Here is a 14,305-nt window from a genome sequence, read left to right on the forward strand (position 1 = left end):
AAATAAAATTGAAAGTTATGTATTTTAATTACAATTATACCTGGGCATCCTGAGTAGGCATGGTATGGTCTACAAAACGAGTCAATATCTCCCCAGCTCGGTCGAACGCCTGACCCACAGTCTCAGCGTCATGAACGAATCTAAACATCTCCTTGTCACCAGCATAGGGGACGTAGATATCTGGCTCATCGGATATGTCGTCGATCGCATCAACCCCCGCCCAAGCCAGCACATCTGAGTAGACAGTCGAGACGCGACCTGTACCTGCACTTTATATTGAACTTTTATGTATAATTAATAGTCGGAAAAACTGACAGCAATCATTTATATTAAACTTTTATGTATAATTTTAAGCTTTTTATATTGCTATCAAAACAGAACTATATGTGCGTGTATCTCAATTTATGTAGCGCGTACAGGAAAAATAATAATATATGATGTATATAATATATATACTTCTAACTAGAGTTGAGTAAATCGCTTATAACTCGTGAGCCGCTCATAACTCGCTCATTAAAAGCTCGCCTAAACTCGCTCATTTATCTGCTCATTTAAACTCGCCCATTAACAATTCGCTCATTTACTTAATGAGCGAGCATGAGCATGATCCAACTCGCTCATTAAGAATTTGCCATATCTAATCCCTGCCACATTCAATCCTGTGTAATTCTGTGTAACATCAATCTTGCCTCATTAAGATTGATAGATAATGAGCATAGTTATTCTATTTTTGTAATATGTTGATTGTTGTTTGTTGATGCTACTGTGAAAGTATTACACTTGGTTGGACGATACTGTTGATTTTTGTTATATTCTATTGTTGTTTGTTGGACGATGGATGTGAAAGTATTACTGTTGAAGTGTTGATGATACTGTTGATTTTTGTAATATGATTATATTTTTGTTGGACTTTTATTATATTTTATTTAAATGAATTATGACAATTTGTTGGATTTTGTTATGATGACTTTTAATAAATTTTGTTATGTGTGGGAACACTATAATTTTGTTATGAGTCATAAGTCATAACTCGTGAGCTGCTCGTAACTCGCTCATTTACAACTCACTCATTTATCCGCTCATTTAAATTCGCTCATTAACAACTCGCTCATTTACTTAATGAGCGAGCATGACCATACCCTAACTCGCTCATGCTCGCTCATTAATCACCCCTACTTCTAACACTTATTTAATAATTAAAAATTAATTTCCACAATTAGTATTAAAACAAAATATATGTAATTTATTGTTAATGCGATGGATCTAAATTAAATTATACCCTCTTATATATATATTTGAAAATGCATTTGAATAAAATATATATTTTTGATACACTGATTAGTGATTACTGATATTATCTGAAAACTGAAAAAGCATAGCACAATAATAAATGCCACCTCGACACGCGAATTGACAAATCTAGCATTTATTGTACCATATCCTAAGCTTCTAGATAAAGTCAGGTCAAGTTAAGAAACTGCCCGTGCCCGATACATCCAATAATAAGTCTCCATCTCTAGTCAGTAATTCGTACCCCAAAATTATTCTTTTCTAGAAGCCTGCCCCATCCCTTATAAGCACAAACAAACCACTTCTGCAATGCATGACAGCTAAGTTAAGAAGGAACATAAAGAGAGAAAAAAACTTCCAAAAGCTCAATTTTCTTGCAAAATCCAATGGCAAAAGCAAAGTTTCTACTTTTCTTGACACGTAGAGGCAGCAGCATTAAATCCTCTAGTAATGGTAGAAAAAAGGATGTCTCTCTGACTACTGATGCTGCATTAAACGAGACGGACGCCACTAAGATCCGAGAGGAGGTTTTGATGCTCTTGAACAATTTCCCGGAGTCAGAATCTGAGTCTGATCGAGAACTCTCGTTCTCATTTCTTCTCTGCAACTCATCGCCAGAGAAAGAGAAAGACGATGTCGTAGAGAAAGGCGGTAAAACAGAGGATCAACTACCGTTCTCTTTCTCAGCAGCGGTGACAGAGAAGAAACAGAGGAAATTCAGTAGAAGCGGGAGCATCAGTGGTGGCGAACGGATAGGTGTACTTTTGAATCTCCATGTGCCATCTTTCTTTATCAAATCTCGTTCCAGCCGTGTGACGCCTTGTACAACTCCAGCAAAATTAGAAAAGAGGTAATTATTAATTATACATTTAATGATATGCATATGTAGATATATTACGAAATTATAAAATACAAAATCTGATTAATTATGTTATTTCAATTCTTTTATAATAGGGAAGAGGAGTTTAACAGAGCTAAATGCTGGCCAACTCTGCTTCGACGAAAGCAAGATCACAGTAAACTGCAACTTGAAGTTGTAAAACAGCTTACATGCTAGATAAGTCTAGTAGTTTAGAAATCATGTAAATATTAGTTAAAAGTATTAGCTAATCAGTAATAGTTTCTCGGAGGGCCTGTTAGTTGGTAGCCATGAGAGAGGATTATATTGCTTCGTTCATTTATTTCTTATGATTAATTTAATTTATTTTTGTCATTTGTTTCTTATGATTAATTGCTGTTGCACATATAGCCACGAGAGAGGATTTGTTTTTTAGAAACAAGTGGGATACCCTGTTTCTATATGACTATATCGACGTCAAAAGAAACAAAAAATCATAATAAGGAAAATGATAAATTGGGGTCCGGATCCCCCCAAGTCCCCAAGGCCCCAAAGTAACCCAATCTTAATAACAGGTTCCTGTTATCCCCAAATTGGGATCGGAATAACAGGTTCCTGTTATTCCCCAGGAATAACAGAAGATTTACTTCCTAAAACAACATATGGGCGTCGTAGACTCGTAGCTGAGCAAAGAATTCAACTAACGGTCAAACCTTTTATCATTGGAACCAGCCAGGGTCAAACCTTTCATCATAATTAAAGGGTAAACCCCATTAATTTTCATACTCAACATGAAAATTTTTATATGATCGAACTCTATAACTTCAAAATTTGGCTCCGCCTCTTAGCTAAACTCATTAAACTCAAATTTGAATTTGATAGACATCCAACGCACTACAAACCGTTCCAATAGCAGAAAACTCACCAAACAGATCAATCCAAAGATAAATATGTTGCTTGGGTTCGCTAAAGTTTTACGAGGTTTAATTTAATTTATTTTTAAATGAGAGTTGGAATGTCTATTTATTTTGTGTCTCCATCATACTTTCACTATTTAATTTTCTAATAATATTTTTTTGAAATCTATATGTCAAAATAAAATTATCAGATGTGATATATATTATTCTCTCTCTTTCTGTGTATACAAATTTTTTCACTTTTTGATTTTATTTTTATATGAATCAAAGTTCTGATAACATATTACACTGCATTATAATATGAGGTAATAACAAAATGAATCTGAACAACAACATAGATTTTTCAATTCCTTGCACCTGATCAGACAATACCTATATGTAGAGGTGTCAATGGTACCTTATTGAGTATGGGTAAAAAAAAATTTGTTAATCAAATGGGTAAGGACATGGGTTATGACTATTTCGTACCCGTTACCCTATAGGGTAACTATAAAATTTACATATATACATATATATATATATATAATTCAATTTCCAACCCACTTAAATATATATATTCGTGTTTTTTAATTTTCTTCATTTATAAAAAATAATTTAGTTGGAACTGATTGCACATTCATTTTTATTTTTTTATTAAAAACACAATTACATATTGTGAAATGAATGAGTTTTTAATATTTAATTTGTAAAATATAATAAAACTAATTATTATATTAGTATTATCTATTATCACCTGCTACCGTTTCGTTACCCGATAATATTAACGGGTAAGGGTAGGATAGGGTAAGATAAAATTTTAATGGGTATGGATAAGGTATGGGTAAAATCAATTTTAATGAGTATGGGTATGAAAATGCCTCCACCCTACCCGTACCGTACCCATTGACACCCCTACCTATACACGGGATGCCTGGAGGCCGAAATTTTTATTCTTACCATAATAAAAAATAAAATAAACCAAAACATTTTTTTTGATAGAATTCTATCAATATCTAGACCGCACAATCAATCTATGGTCTTAGACAGAGATCCGCAGATTCAATCTACAGCCCTAACCCTTTTTTTGTTTTTGTTTTACGTGATCCGCACGACAACTTTTAACTTTTTACATTTTTTTTTGGCTTGGAATGATATCTCAAAGAACCAATTTCAAAGCTTGGAATTTGCATCCTCTGAGATATCATCTATTTAATTTTTAATTAAATTTTATAAATAAAAATTCTAGCCCTTTCTGACATGATAGCTGTCACTTAGTCTTTGCTATGGATCGACATCTCTATTTACAAAGTTCAAATATTGATCCAACTATTTAATATAATCTATAGAGTGAGTCTATGGTACTATGCATATTACGATTTGGCACCGTGCTACGGCTCTATATTTGAGTTTTCAAATCCTAATGGTCGATCCGAACCGTTCATCTTGTTGTCCATATTAATATGTGTTTGGAGACCAAATTTTATATTTTTTGAAATTTTTTTACTATTTTTGTAGATTTATTGAAAATCACTGCTTTTGGATGGTCCAGAATTTTTAGATCAAGTGATTTTCTAAATATAAAAAAAAATAGTAAAAAAATTTCAAAAAAATGTAAAATTTGGTCTCCAAACACATATTAATATGGAGAACAAGATGAACGGTTCGGATCGACCGTTAGGATTTGAAAACTCAAATATAGAGCCGTAGCACGGTAACAACCCGTGATATGCATAGTACCATAGACTCACTCTAATCTATATATATAAAATGTATACTTGGATATCAAATTTGATATGTTTTTAGACTTTTTTTTATTATTTTTTAGATAGATAAAAAATCACGTGATCTAAAGTTTTTTGAACCATAAAAATATAATAATTTTCTATGCATTTAAAAAATAATAAGAAAAATATAAAAATTAATCTTTAAGTATATCTTCATATGAAAATCATATTGAGCGATTAGAATCGACTATTTAATCTTTAAAAACGAAAATATAAATCTAAAAGGCCATAACACATATGGATCTGCACTATCACTATGCAAAGCACTGTAGCCTCACTCTAGAACTTCCATTGATGTCTCCTTTGGCAGGTCATTCCGTTAATTAATTAATTAATTGGTTTAGTCACTGAAGCTTGGATGCTTTAATTTTTCAACACGCACTGAATCTCTTTACAACGGATTTATGGCATCAGTCGTTTTCAAAAATGAAACCTACCAGTCTAAACTGTCCCAGTCATGTGTCCCTCTAGATGGAAGCGTCCCTTTGACGGTATGACATGGTGATGAACAAAACATAAATGCCATCTAGATAAAAAAAAAATGTAAAATTTGATCTATAAGAATATTTTAATATGAACAACATGAGATTATTCGAACTTTGAAAATTATAAAAATGAATTATTAGTATCAACTATCAATACATTAGTCATGCGACCATGTACTTAGTCAATCTATGTATATACTTCAAAATGCTATGTGAAAAAAACTGATGCACTGATGTTATCTCAAAACTTTAAAAACATATCACAGATTCACAGTAATAAATGCCATCTAGAGTTCTAGACCAACAAAATTTATTCCTTCAAGAAGTAAACACAAGAGGCATATATGTCTAGTGGTTTGCTTTTACCCGAACGGGTATGACCCGTTTTACCCGACCCGTACCCGTTACCCGAGGTACCTGTACCCGTGCCCGGGTATAGGCGGGTAAACGGGTACACGGGTACGGGTTTGAGACGGACCGGACTCAATGATTCGGAAAAAAACCCGCCCAACCCGTACCCGTTTTACCCGTACCCGAAACCCGTCTACCCGCACCCGTTTTACCCGTACCCGCACCCGTTTACCCGACCTACTTTACCCTTTTACCCGTGTACTTTTACCCGTTTACCCATTACCCTTTACCCGTTTACCCATTTTTTTTAAATTCAAAATTCAAAATTATTTTGCCGCCGAAAAAAATAATATTAAAAACAGAAAAAAAAACTAAAAAACAGTATAAAAATAAAAAAAATAAAAAATACCCGTACCCTACCCGCCCTACCCGACTACCCGTACCCGAGGTACCCGTACCCGTTACCCGGGACGGGCACGGGTTTGAAACAGGTAGGGTACACTTTTTTAAAACCCTACCCGACCTACCCGTACCCGCCTACCCGACTACCCGCTCTACCCGTACCCGCCCTACCCGACTACCCGCCCTACCCGTACCCGAGGTACCCGTACCCTACCCGAATTCAATCCACTATATATGTCTAGCATTTCTTGTACCTTATCCTAATCTTCTAGAAAGAGTCAAGTTAAGAAACTGCACGGTACATCCCAAATCTGACATTGTCTCTGTAGTTCAGTACTTGGTCCCCCAAAGCTGCTCTTTTCTAGAACCCCATAACATCCCTTATAAGCGCAAACAAGCCACTTGTACAACTCATAAGTCATAACAGCATAGTTAAGACTTCATAAAAATAAAAAATAAAAAAATAAAAAAAAACACTTCCAAAAGCTAAATTTTCCTGCAAAAGCTGATGGCAAAAGCAAAGTTTCTACCTCTCTTGACATGCAGAAGCAGCGGCCTGAAATCCTCTAGGAATAAAAAAGACGCGGCGACTTCTGCTGCTGCATCAAACGAGTCGGACCCTGCCAAGAGGCAAGAGGAGGTGCTTATGCTCTTGAACAATTTCCCGAAGTCAGAATCTGAGTCTGATCGAGAACTCTCGTTCTCATTTCTTCTCAGCAACTCATCATCAGAGAAAGAGAAAGACGATGTCCTAGAGAAAGGCGGTAAAACAGAGGATCAATGTAAGGAAGTGGCAGCGACAAAAGAGAAGAAACAGAGGAAAATTAGCAGAAGCAGTTGCAGTAGTGGCCGAAATGGTGTGCTTTTGAATCTCCATGTACCAGTTTCTTTTACAGACAAAAGCAGATCCATTTCGTGCCGCGAGTCGTCTTGTATAACTCTAGCAGAATTAGAAAAGAGGTAATTATTAATTATACATTTAATGATTTGTATGCGATAGATATACTACGAAATTATAAACAGAGTTCAGTTTGATTAATTTTGTTATTTCAATTCTCCTATAGAGAAATGGGGTTCAACAGAGTTGGATGCTGGCCAATTCTGCTTCGACGGAAGCAAGATCACAGTAAAGTGCAACTTGAAGTTGTACAACAGCTGACATGTTAGAGAGAAATAATTCATTATTTTGTCTTATGTAAGACTAGTAGTTTAGAGTAATGTAAATATTAGTTAGCTAATCAGTACTAGTTTCTTGGGATATTTGATAGTTAGTAGCCATGAGAGAAGATCATATTGTTTCGTTCATTTATTCTTGTTATACTTACTGTTGTAATATAGTATGTACTTCAATAAACACATTTCTTAAGTTTCTTTCTTACTTTTTTTTAATATTATTATTATTTTTTTTTTTTTTGGAATAAGTGGGCTCCGATTTTTTTTTTTGTCGAGGTTTAATTAGTTTATAAAAATAATATGAACGCTGGCGATATCAACATCGAGATATCCGCGTTCAAAATTCAAAATGATAATATTGACAATACCAACGTCTAACTTTCAAGACCACTACAGATCATTGTGACAAGATATCCGAATTATACCCGTTTAATTCTTTTTTGGAGTGATGCCGAACCGAACACAGAATTATTCGGTTGACCGAACTTTGACCGAATTAAACCCGAATAATTCCCGAATTTTACGAACTTTGACCGAATTTTACGAATTATTCACGAATTATTCACGAATTTTTCCTAAATTTTTCCAAGAACAATTATTTTTTTGGTTTTTTATTTTTTTGCTCCCTTGCAGGAATGAGATTTCTGATCCGGATAATTCCGAATCATTCCCGAATTATACCCGAATTATACCCGAATCACGAATTTTTGATCTCGCCGAACCGAACCCGAATAATTCATTTGTCACTATGCTACAGATCATACAAAACAGCTAGGTGGTTTTATTCTTTAGTCTTGCTGCTATTATAACATGAGATTATGAGATAATAACAAAATGTATCTAATAGAGTCTTCAATTGCCCGGAGCAAGATCTTCCCCTTGGAAGGTCATCATCTCTGTCTTTTGGATCCCCCATTCTCAGCAGAGGTACAGCTGCATTATATGTTATCGATCTGGTAGTCACTCTGCAGTAGCTTCTCTGTCACCTGTTCCTTTGTGTGACATGTTCAACATTGAACCAAAGATATATATAACGAGTAAAATAATATTTATGAGGTTTTAATTTGGCCGGTCCTAAGTTTTTTTTTTTTTTTTTTTTTTCATTTTAATCTAGTATAAATTAAAATTTAAAAATTATTTCGAGTTATCAATTACTTCAACATCGATCTCCATATTAGCAATATTTGGGATCCAAGGGGAACAAATAATTAATAACCGTCTGATAATTTCAACGGGGAACGTTTTGATCTATTGTAGCATTAATTGTAGCAACGTACTAACAAAATTTTCATAGAAATTTCACCGTTAATTGGTTAATTAGTCACTGAAGCCTGGATGCTTTTGTCAACACGCTTTGAATCTCTGTTAAAACAGATTCATGGCATATCGGTTAAGTTTTCAAAGAAGAAACCTTAAAGTCTTAAAACCGTATCTCTCAGAGAAAAGAAAATTTCTCCTAAAAAACAGTCTTAAACTGTATCTCATGGGTTCCTAAAAATGGAGGCGTCCCGTAACTACCTTCTCCAATTTTCTGAGGATTAATGGAGGTGTCCCTTTATATCTCTCATCTATGTGTTGAACACTTGAACTTCACCGTAATATATATTTTGAAAAATTAAAAGATAAGGTAATGAATAAAACCTCTTTCTCAGCGACAATGTAATTTTCTGGCATCCAATCAGAATAGCAGATATTTATACGAAGAAATACATTGGGGCCTTAAATTTTGGAGAAATTAATTAACCAAATCACGGAGGCAGTAATAAATCACTTATTTAACTGATTCTATGATACTCGTCCTTTTTTTTATTTTTTTATTATTTCAATTCATACTCATGTCAAATTAATAGTCGGAAAAACTGACAGCAATAATTTATATTAAACATTTATGTATAATTTTAAGCTCTTTATATTATTATCAAAACAGAACTAAATGTGCGTGTATCTCAATATGTAGCGCGTACAGGAAAATAAATAATATATAATGTATATAATATACAAGTTTAAATGCCTTCATTTTGTGTGCCTTCACCATGCCTCTATTTTTAAAATCGTAAATAACTCAAAATTAAAAAACATAAATGTGAAAATAAAACCGTTAAATGTGATATATGTTATTTTCATTATGTGTTCATAATTTTTTTTATCACATTTTAATTTTGTTTATATGTGAATCAATAAGTTGAAAAATCAACATCAGGAAATTATTCACATCAATAAATTTTACAGCCTCCCAATGACAAACAAAATATAGTTAGAATTCCATGATTTTTTACACGTGCATAGATAAAATAATGTAGATCATATCTAACGGTTTTATTTTGACTTTTAAAATTTAAATTTTGAGTTATTGAAGGTTTAAAAAATTGACGCATTTGAACCCTCCTCATAATATATATAATAATGTAGATCATATCTAACGGTTTTATTTCTAACACTTATTTAATAATTAAAAATTAATTTCCACAATTAGTATCAGACAAAACTATATGTAATAAGCATTTATTGTTAATGCGATGGATCGAAATTAAATTATGCCCTCTTATATATATTTGAAAATTCATTTTTTTTTTGATACACTGATATTATCTGAAAACTGAAAAAGCATAGCACAATAATAAATGTCACCTCGACAAGCGAATTGACAAATCTAGCATTTCTTGTACCATATCCTAAGCTTCTAGAAGTCAGGTCAAGTTAAGAAACTGCCCGTGCCCGCTACATCCAATAATAAGAGTCTCCATCTCTAGTCAGTAATTCGTACCCCAAACTGTTCATTCTAGAAGGCCGCCCCATCCCTTATAAGCACAAACTTCTGCAACGCATAACAGCAAAGTTAAGACTTAAGAAGGAACATAAAGAGAAAAAAGAACTTCCAAAAGCTCCATTTTCTTGCAAAATCCAATGGCAAAAGCAAAGTTTCTACTTTTCTTGACACGTAGAGTCAGCAGCCTTAAATCCTCAAGTAAAGGTAGTAAAAAGGATGTCTCTCTGACTACTGATGCTGCATTAAAAGAGACGGACGCCACTAAGATCCGAGAGGAGGTTTTGATGCTCTTGAACAATTTCCCGGAGTCAGAATCTGAGTCTGATCGAGAACTCTCGTTCTCATTTCTTCTCTGCAACTCATCGCCAGAGAAAGAGAAAGACGATGTACTAGAGAAAGGCGGTAAAACAGAGGATCAACTCTCGTTCTCTTTCTCGGCAGCGGTGAAAGAGAAGAAACAGAGGAAATTCAGTAGAAGCGGGAGCATCAGTGGGGGCGAACGGATGGGTGTGCTTTTGAATCTCCATGTTCCAGCTTCCTCAAATCCCGTTCCAGCCGTGTGACGCCTTGTACAACTCTAACAAAATTAGAAAAGAGTTAATTATTTTGTGTTATGTAAGACTAGTAGTTTAGAAATCATGTAAATATTAGTTAAAAAGTATTAGCTAATCAGTAATAGTTTTCTCGGAGGACCTGTTAGTTGGTAGCCATGAGAGAGGATTATATAAATTGCTTCGTTCATTTATTTTTTATGATTAATTTAATTTATTTTTGTCATTTATTTCTTATGATTAATTGCTGTTGCACATATAGTCACGAGAGGATTTGTTTTTTAAAAACAAGTGGGATACCCTGTTTCTGTTTCGACGACAAAAAGGAAAAAAAAAAAAAATCATAATAAGGAAGATGATTAATTGGGGTCCGAATCCCCCAAAGTAACCCAATCTTAATAACAGGTTCCTGTTATCCTTATCCCCCAAATTGGGATCGGAATAACAAGTTCCTGTTATTCCGTAGGAATAACAGAAGATTTAATATGGGCGTCGTAGCTGAGCAAAGAATTCAACTAACGGGTCAAACCTTTCATCATAATTAAAGGGTCGACCCCATTAATTTTCATACTCAACATGGAAAATTTTATATGATCTACTCTATAACTTGAAAATTTAGCTCCGTCTCTCAGCTAAACCCATTAAACTCAAATTTGAATTTGATATGCATCGGACGCACTACAAACCGTTCCGAGAGTAGAGAACTCACCAAACGGATCCAAAGATAAATATGTTGCCCGAGTTTACTAAAGTTTTACCAGGTTTAATTTAATTTATTTTTAAATGAGAATTCGAATGATTTTTTTTTTTGTCTCCACCCTTTCACTATTTAATTTTCTAATAACAATTTTTTTTTAAACCTCTATGTCAAAATAATATATATCACATCATAAAATTATAAGATGTGATATATATTATTTTTGTGTCTACAAATTTTTTCACTTTTTAGTTTTATTTTTATATGAATCAAAGTTGTGATAACATATTACACTGCATTATTATATGAATCAAAGTTTTATTTTTAGTTTTATTTCTATCTCAGCTATGGGTCCCTACAAATGGTGGCCTCCCTTAGTCTACCTTCTCCAATTTTCTGAGAATTAATGGAGGTGTCCCTTTATATACTATCTATATATCTCAGGCTCTCATCTATGTGTTGAACTTCACCGTAATATATATTTGAAAAATTAAAAGATAAGGTAATGAATAAAACCTCCTTCGTAGCGACAATGTAATTTTCTGGCATCCAATCAGAATAACAGATATTTTTAAGAAGATATACATTGGGGCCTTAAAATTTGGAGAAATTAACCAAATCACCGAGGCAGTAATAAATCTCTTATTTAATTGATTCTATGATACTCCGTTCTTTGTCATTTACTTATTTATTTCAATTCATACTCATGTCAGGTTGATAAGCGGAAAAACTGACAACAATAATTTATTTGCATTTTTATGAACTAGACTTTGGTCTGGAGGAAAAAAAAAAACAACGTCCTCCGTGTACGTAGGCGCTAGTTTGAAATTCGAATAGAAAGTCATTTATGAACATTAGAATTTGGAAGATTTGACCTCTTATCTTTTTTTAAAACAAAAATTATTTGCATTTGTATGCATCTTTTAAAATCTTTATTATGTTATCAAAACAGAAGTATATGTGTGTATGAATCTGTCTCAATTTATGTAGTGCGTACAGGATTAAAATATAATATTTCGAATGAATAATATATATTTTTTTCATTGAAAATTAATTTTCACAATTAGTATCAAAACGAAACTATATGTAAGCATTTATTTTTAATGCGATGGATCTTAAATTAAATTGCCCTCTTATATATGTATATTTTAAAATGGCACTTAAATTAAATTGTCCCCTTATATATATTTCAAAATTACTTTTAAATTAAATTGCCCTCTTATATATATCTCAAAATGACATTTGTAAAAAAAAAAAAAATTGATACACTGATATTATCTGAAAACCGAAGGCATAATAACATAATCATAAATGTCACCTCGACAAAAGAATTGATATATCTAGCATTTCTTGTACCATATCCTAAGCTTCTAGATAAAGTCAGGTCAAGTTAAGGAACTGCCCGGTACATCCAAATCTGACAGTCTCCACCTCTAGTCAAAACTTAATTGGTACCACAAACTGTTCTTCTCTAGAAGCCCAGCCCATCCCTTATAAGCACAAACAAACCACTTGTACAACACATAATTAAGAAATACTTCTAAAAGCTCAATTTTCTTGCAAAATCCTATGGCAAAAGCAAAGTTTCTGCTTTTCTTGAAACGTCGAGGCAGCAGCCTGAAATCCTCTAGTAGTAGTAATATTAAAAAATATGTCACCGCGACTACCGCTGCTGCATCAAACAAGTCGGACACCCCCAAGATCCGAGAGGATGTGCTGATGCTATTGAACAATTTCCCAGAGTCAGAATCTGAGTCCGATCGAGAACTCTCGTTCTCATTTCTTCTCAGCAACTCATTGCCAGAGAAAGACAGAGACGATGTCCTAGAGAAAGATGGTAAGACAGAGGGTCAATGCAAGGAAGTGGCAGCGGCGAAAGAGGAGAAACGGAGAAAAATTAGCAGAAGCAGTTGCAGTAGCGGTAGTGAACGGATGGGTGTGCTTTTGAATCTCCATGTGCCCGCTTCCTTTATCAAATCCCGTTCCGGCCGTGTGACGCCTTGTAGAACTCTAGTAGAATTAGAAAAGAGGTAATTGTTAATTATACATTTAATGATATGCATATGTTGATATATTACCAAATTATAAAATGCAAAATCTGATTAATTATGTCATTTCAATTCTCTTATAATAGGGAAGAGGAGATCAACAAAGTTGGATGGTGGCCGGCTCTGCTTCGACGGAAGCAAGATTGCGGTAAACTGCAACTTGAAGTTGTAAAACAGCTTACATGCTAGAGAGCTTCCAGCGATAATTCATTAATTATTTTGGGTAATGTAAGTAAGACTAGTAGTTTAAAAATCATGTAAATATTAGTTAAATTACTAGCTATCTGTACTAGTTTCTTGGAGGATTTGTTAGTAAGTATCCATGAGATGAGATTATATTGCTTCGTTCATTTATTTCTTATGATTAATATAGTACGTGCTGAAATAAACATATTTGTCATTTTTTTTTTAATAAGTGGCATACCCTGTTTCCATTTTTGACGTCAAAAAGAAAGAACAGAATAATCATAAAAGGAAGATGATAAAACAGCATATGGGTATCGAAGCTGAGCAAAGAAATATATATATATATATATTTTGAGGAAATTGCCCGTAGGCTTTGTATTCATACTTTTGGCCAATTGGCTTTTACATCTCAGTCCTGTTGCTATCTAGACAGCATTCAAATAAAAGTAGCTGAGCAAATAATTCAACTAAGCAATATAAGGAGAGAGAAGTTTTTCATTAATTAATTTTTTGAAAATTATTTCATTCTCTTCTTTTTTGATAGCCACCGCTCTAATGAAGAATTATTAGAAGAACAATAAATGTTATAACTAGATTCTAAGCTTAGATTAGATTAAGATCTCTAGTAAGGTCTTTCTAATTCTTGTTTAGTTCAAGCAGTGTTCTAATTAACAGTATGCAGTTATTGGACGAACAAGTTACCGCCAAGCGATTAATCAAGAATAATTGATCATAATTGAAAATAATCAGCAGATTAATCGGGCAAATCCATGACGGTTTGGTTATCACCAATAACTAATCGGCCGATTAATCGCCTTAAATGGATTTTTTTACAAC

At 33.5% G+C, this 14,305-nt stretch overlaps 3 protein-coding genes across 3 annotated transcripts; all 3 read left to right on the plus strand.

Annotated features, from left to right (window-relative positions):
* The first annotated feature begins 1,636 nt into the window (after positions 1-1,636).
* On the plus strand, positions 1,637-2,428 carry LOC144543585 (uncharacterized). The gene is made up of 2 exons (XM_078291894.1): positions 1,637-2,140; positions 2,245-2,428. The coding sequence occupies exons 1-2, from the start codon at positions 1,677-1,679 to the stop codon at positions 2,345-2,347; spliced, it is 567 nt and encodes a 188-aa protein (XP_078148020.1). The 5' UTR covers positions 1,637-1,676; the 3' UTR covers positions 2,348-2,428.
* A 3,992-nt stretch (positions 2,429-6,420) lies between these two features.
* LOC144543859 (uncharacterized) lies at positions 6,421-7,456 on the plus strand. Its single transcript, XM_078292300.1, has 2 exons — positions 6,421-7,006; positions 7,111-7,456. Exons 1-2 carry the CDS (start codon positions 6,555-6,557, stop codon positions 7,211-7,213), a joined length of 555 nt encoding a protein of 184 aa, XP_078148426.1. The 5' UTR covers positions 6,421-6,554; the 3' UTR covers positions 7,214-7,456.
* Positions 7,457-12,766: 5,310 nt separating this feature from the next.
* Positions 12,767-13,670, plus strand: LOC144543586 (uncharacterized). The gene is made up of 2 exons (XM_078291895.1): positions 12,767-13,264; positions 13,369-13,670. Exons 1-2 carry the CDS (start codon positions 12,804-12,806, stop codon positions 13,469-13,471), a joined length of 564 nt encoding a protein of 187 aa, XP_078148021.1. The 5' UTR covers positions 12,767-12,803; the 3' UTR covers positions 13,472-13,670.
* Positions 13,671-14,305: the final 635 nt, after the last annotated feature.

This window comes from Carex rostrata, chromosome 25 (assembly GCF_964058835.1).
Source record: "Carex rostrata chromosome 25, lpCarRost1.2, whole genome shotgun sequence".
In the NCBI taxonomy this organism is placed as follows: domain Eukaryota; kingdom Viridiplantae; phylum Streptophyta; class Magnoliopsida; order Poales; family Cyperaceae; genus Carex; species Carex rostrata.

Bases quoted from the DNA above. Each gene is read 5' to 3' on its own strand.
- LOC144543585 (XM_078291894.1), top strand. From the start codon at position 1,677: ATGGCAAAAGCAAAGTTTCTACTTTTCTTGACACGTAGAGGCAGCAGC. The intron at 2,141-2,244 runs GTAATTATTAAT...CTTTTATAATAG, and splicing joins CCAGCAAAATTAGAAAAGAG to GGAAGAGGAGTTTAACAGAG.
- LOC144543859 (XM_078292300.1), top strand. From the start codon at position 6,555: ATGGCAAAAGCAAAGTTTCTACCTCTCTTGACATGCAGAAGCAGCGGC. The intron at 7,007-7,110 runs GTAATTATTAAT...ATTCTCCTATAG, and splicing joins CTAGCAGAATTAGAAAAGAG to AGAAATGGGGTTCAACAGAG.
- LOC144543586 (XM_078291895.1), top strand. From the start codon at position 12,804: ATGGCAAAAGCAAAGTTTCTGCTTTTCTTGAAACGTCGAGGCAGCAGC. The intron at 13,265-13,368 runs GTAATTGTTAAT...CTCTTATAATAG, and splicing joins CTAGTAGAATTAGAAAAGAG to GGAAGAGGAGATCAACAAAG.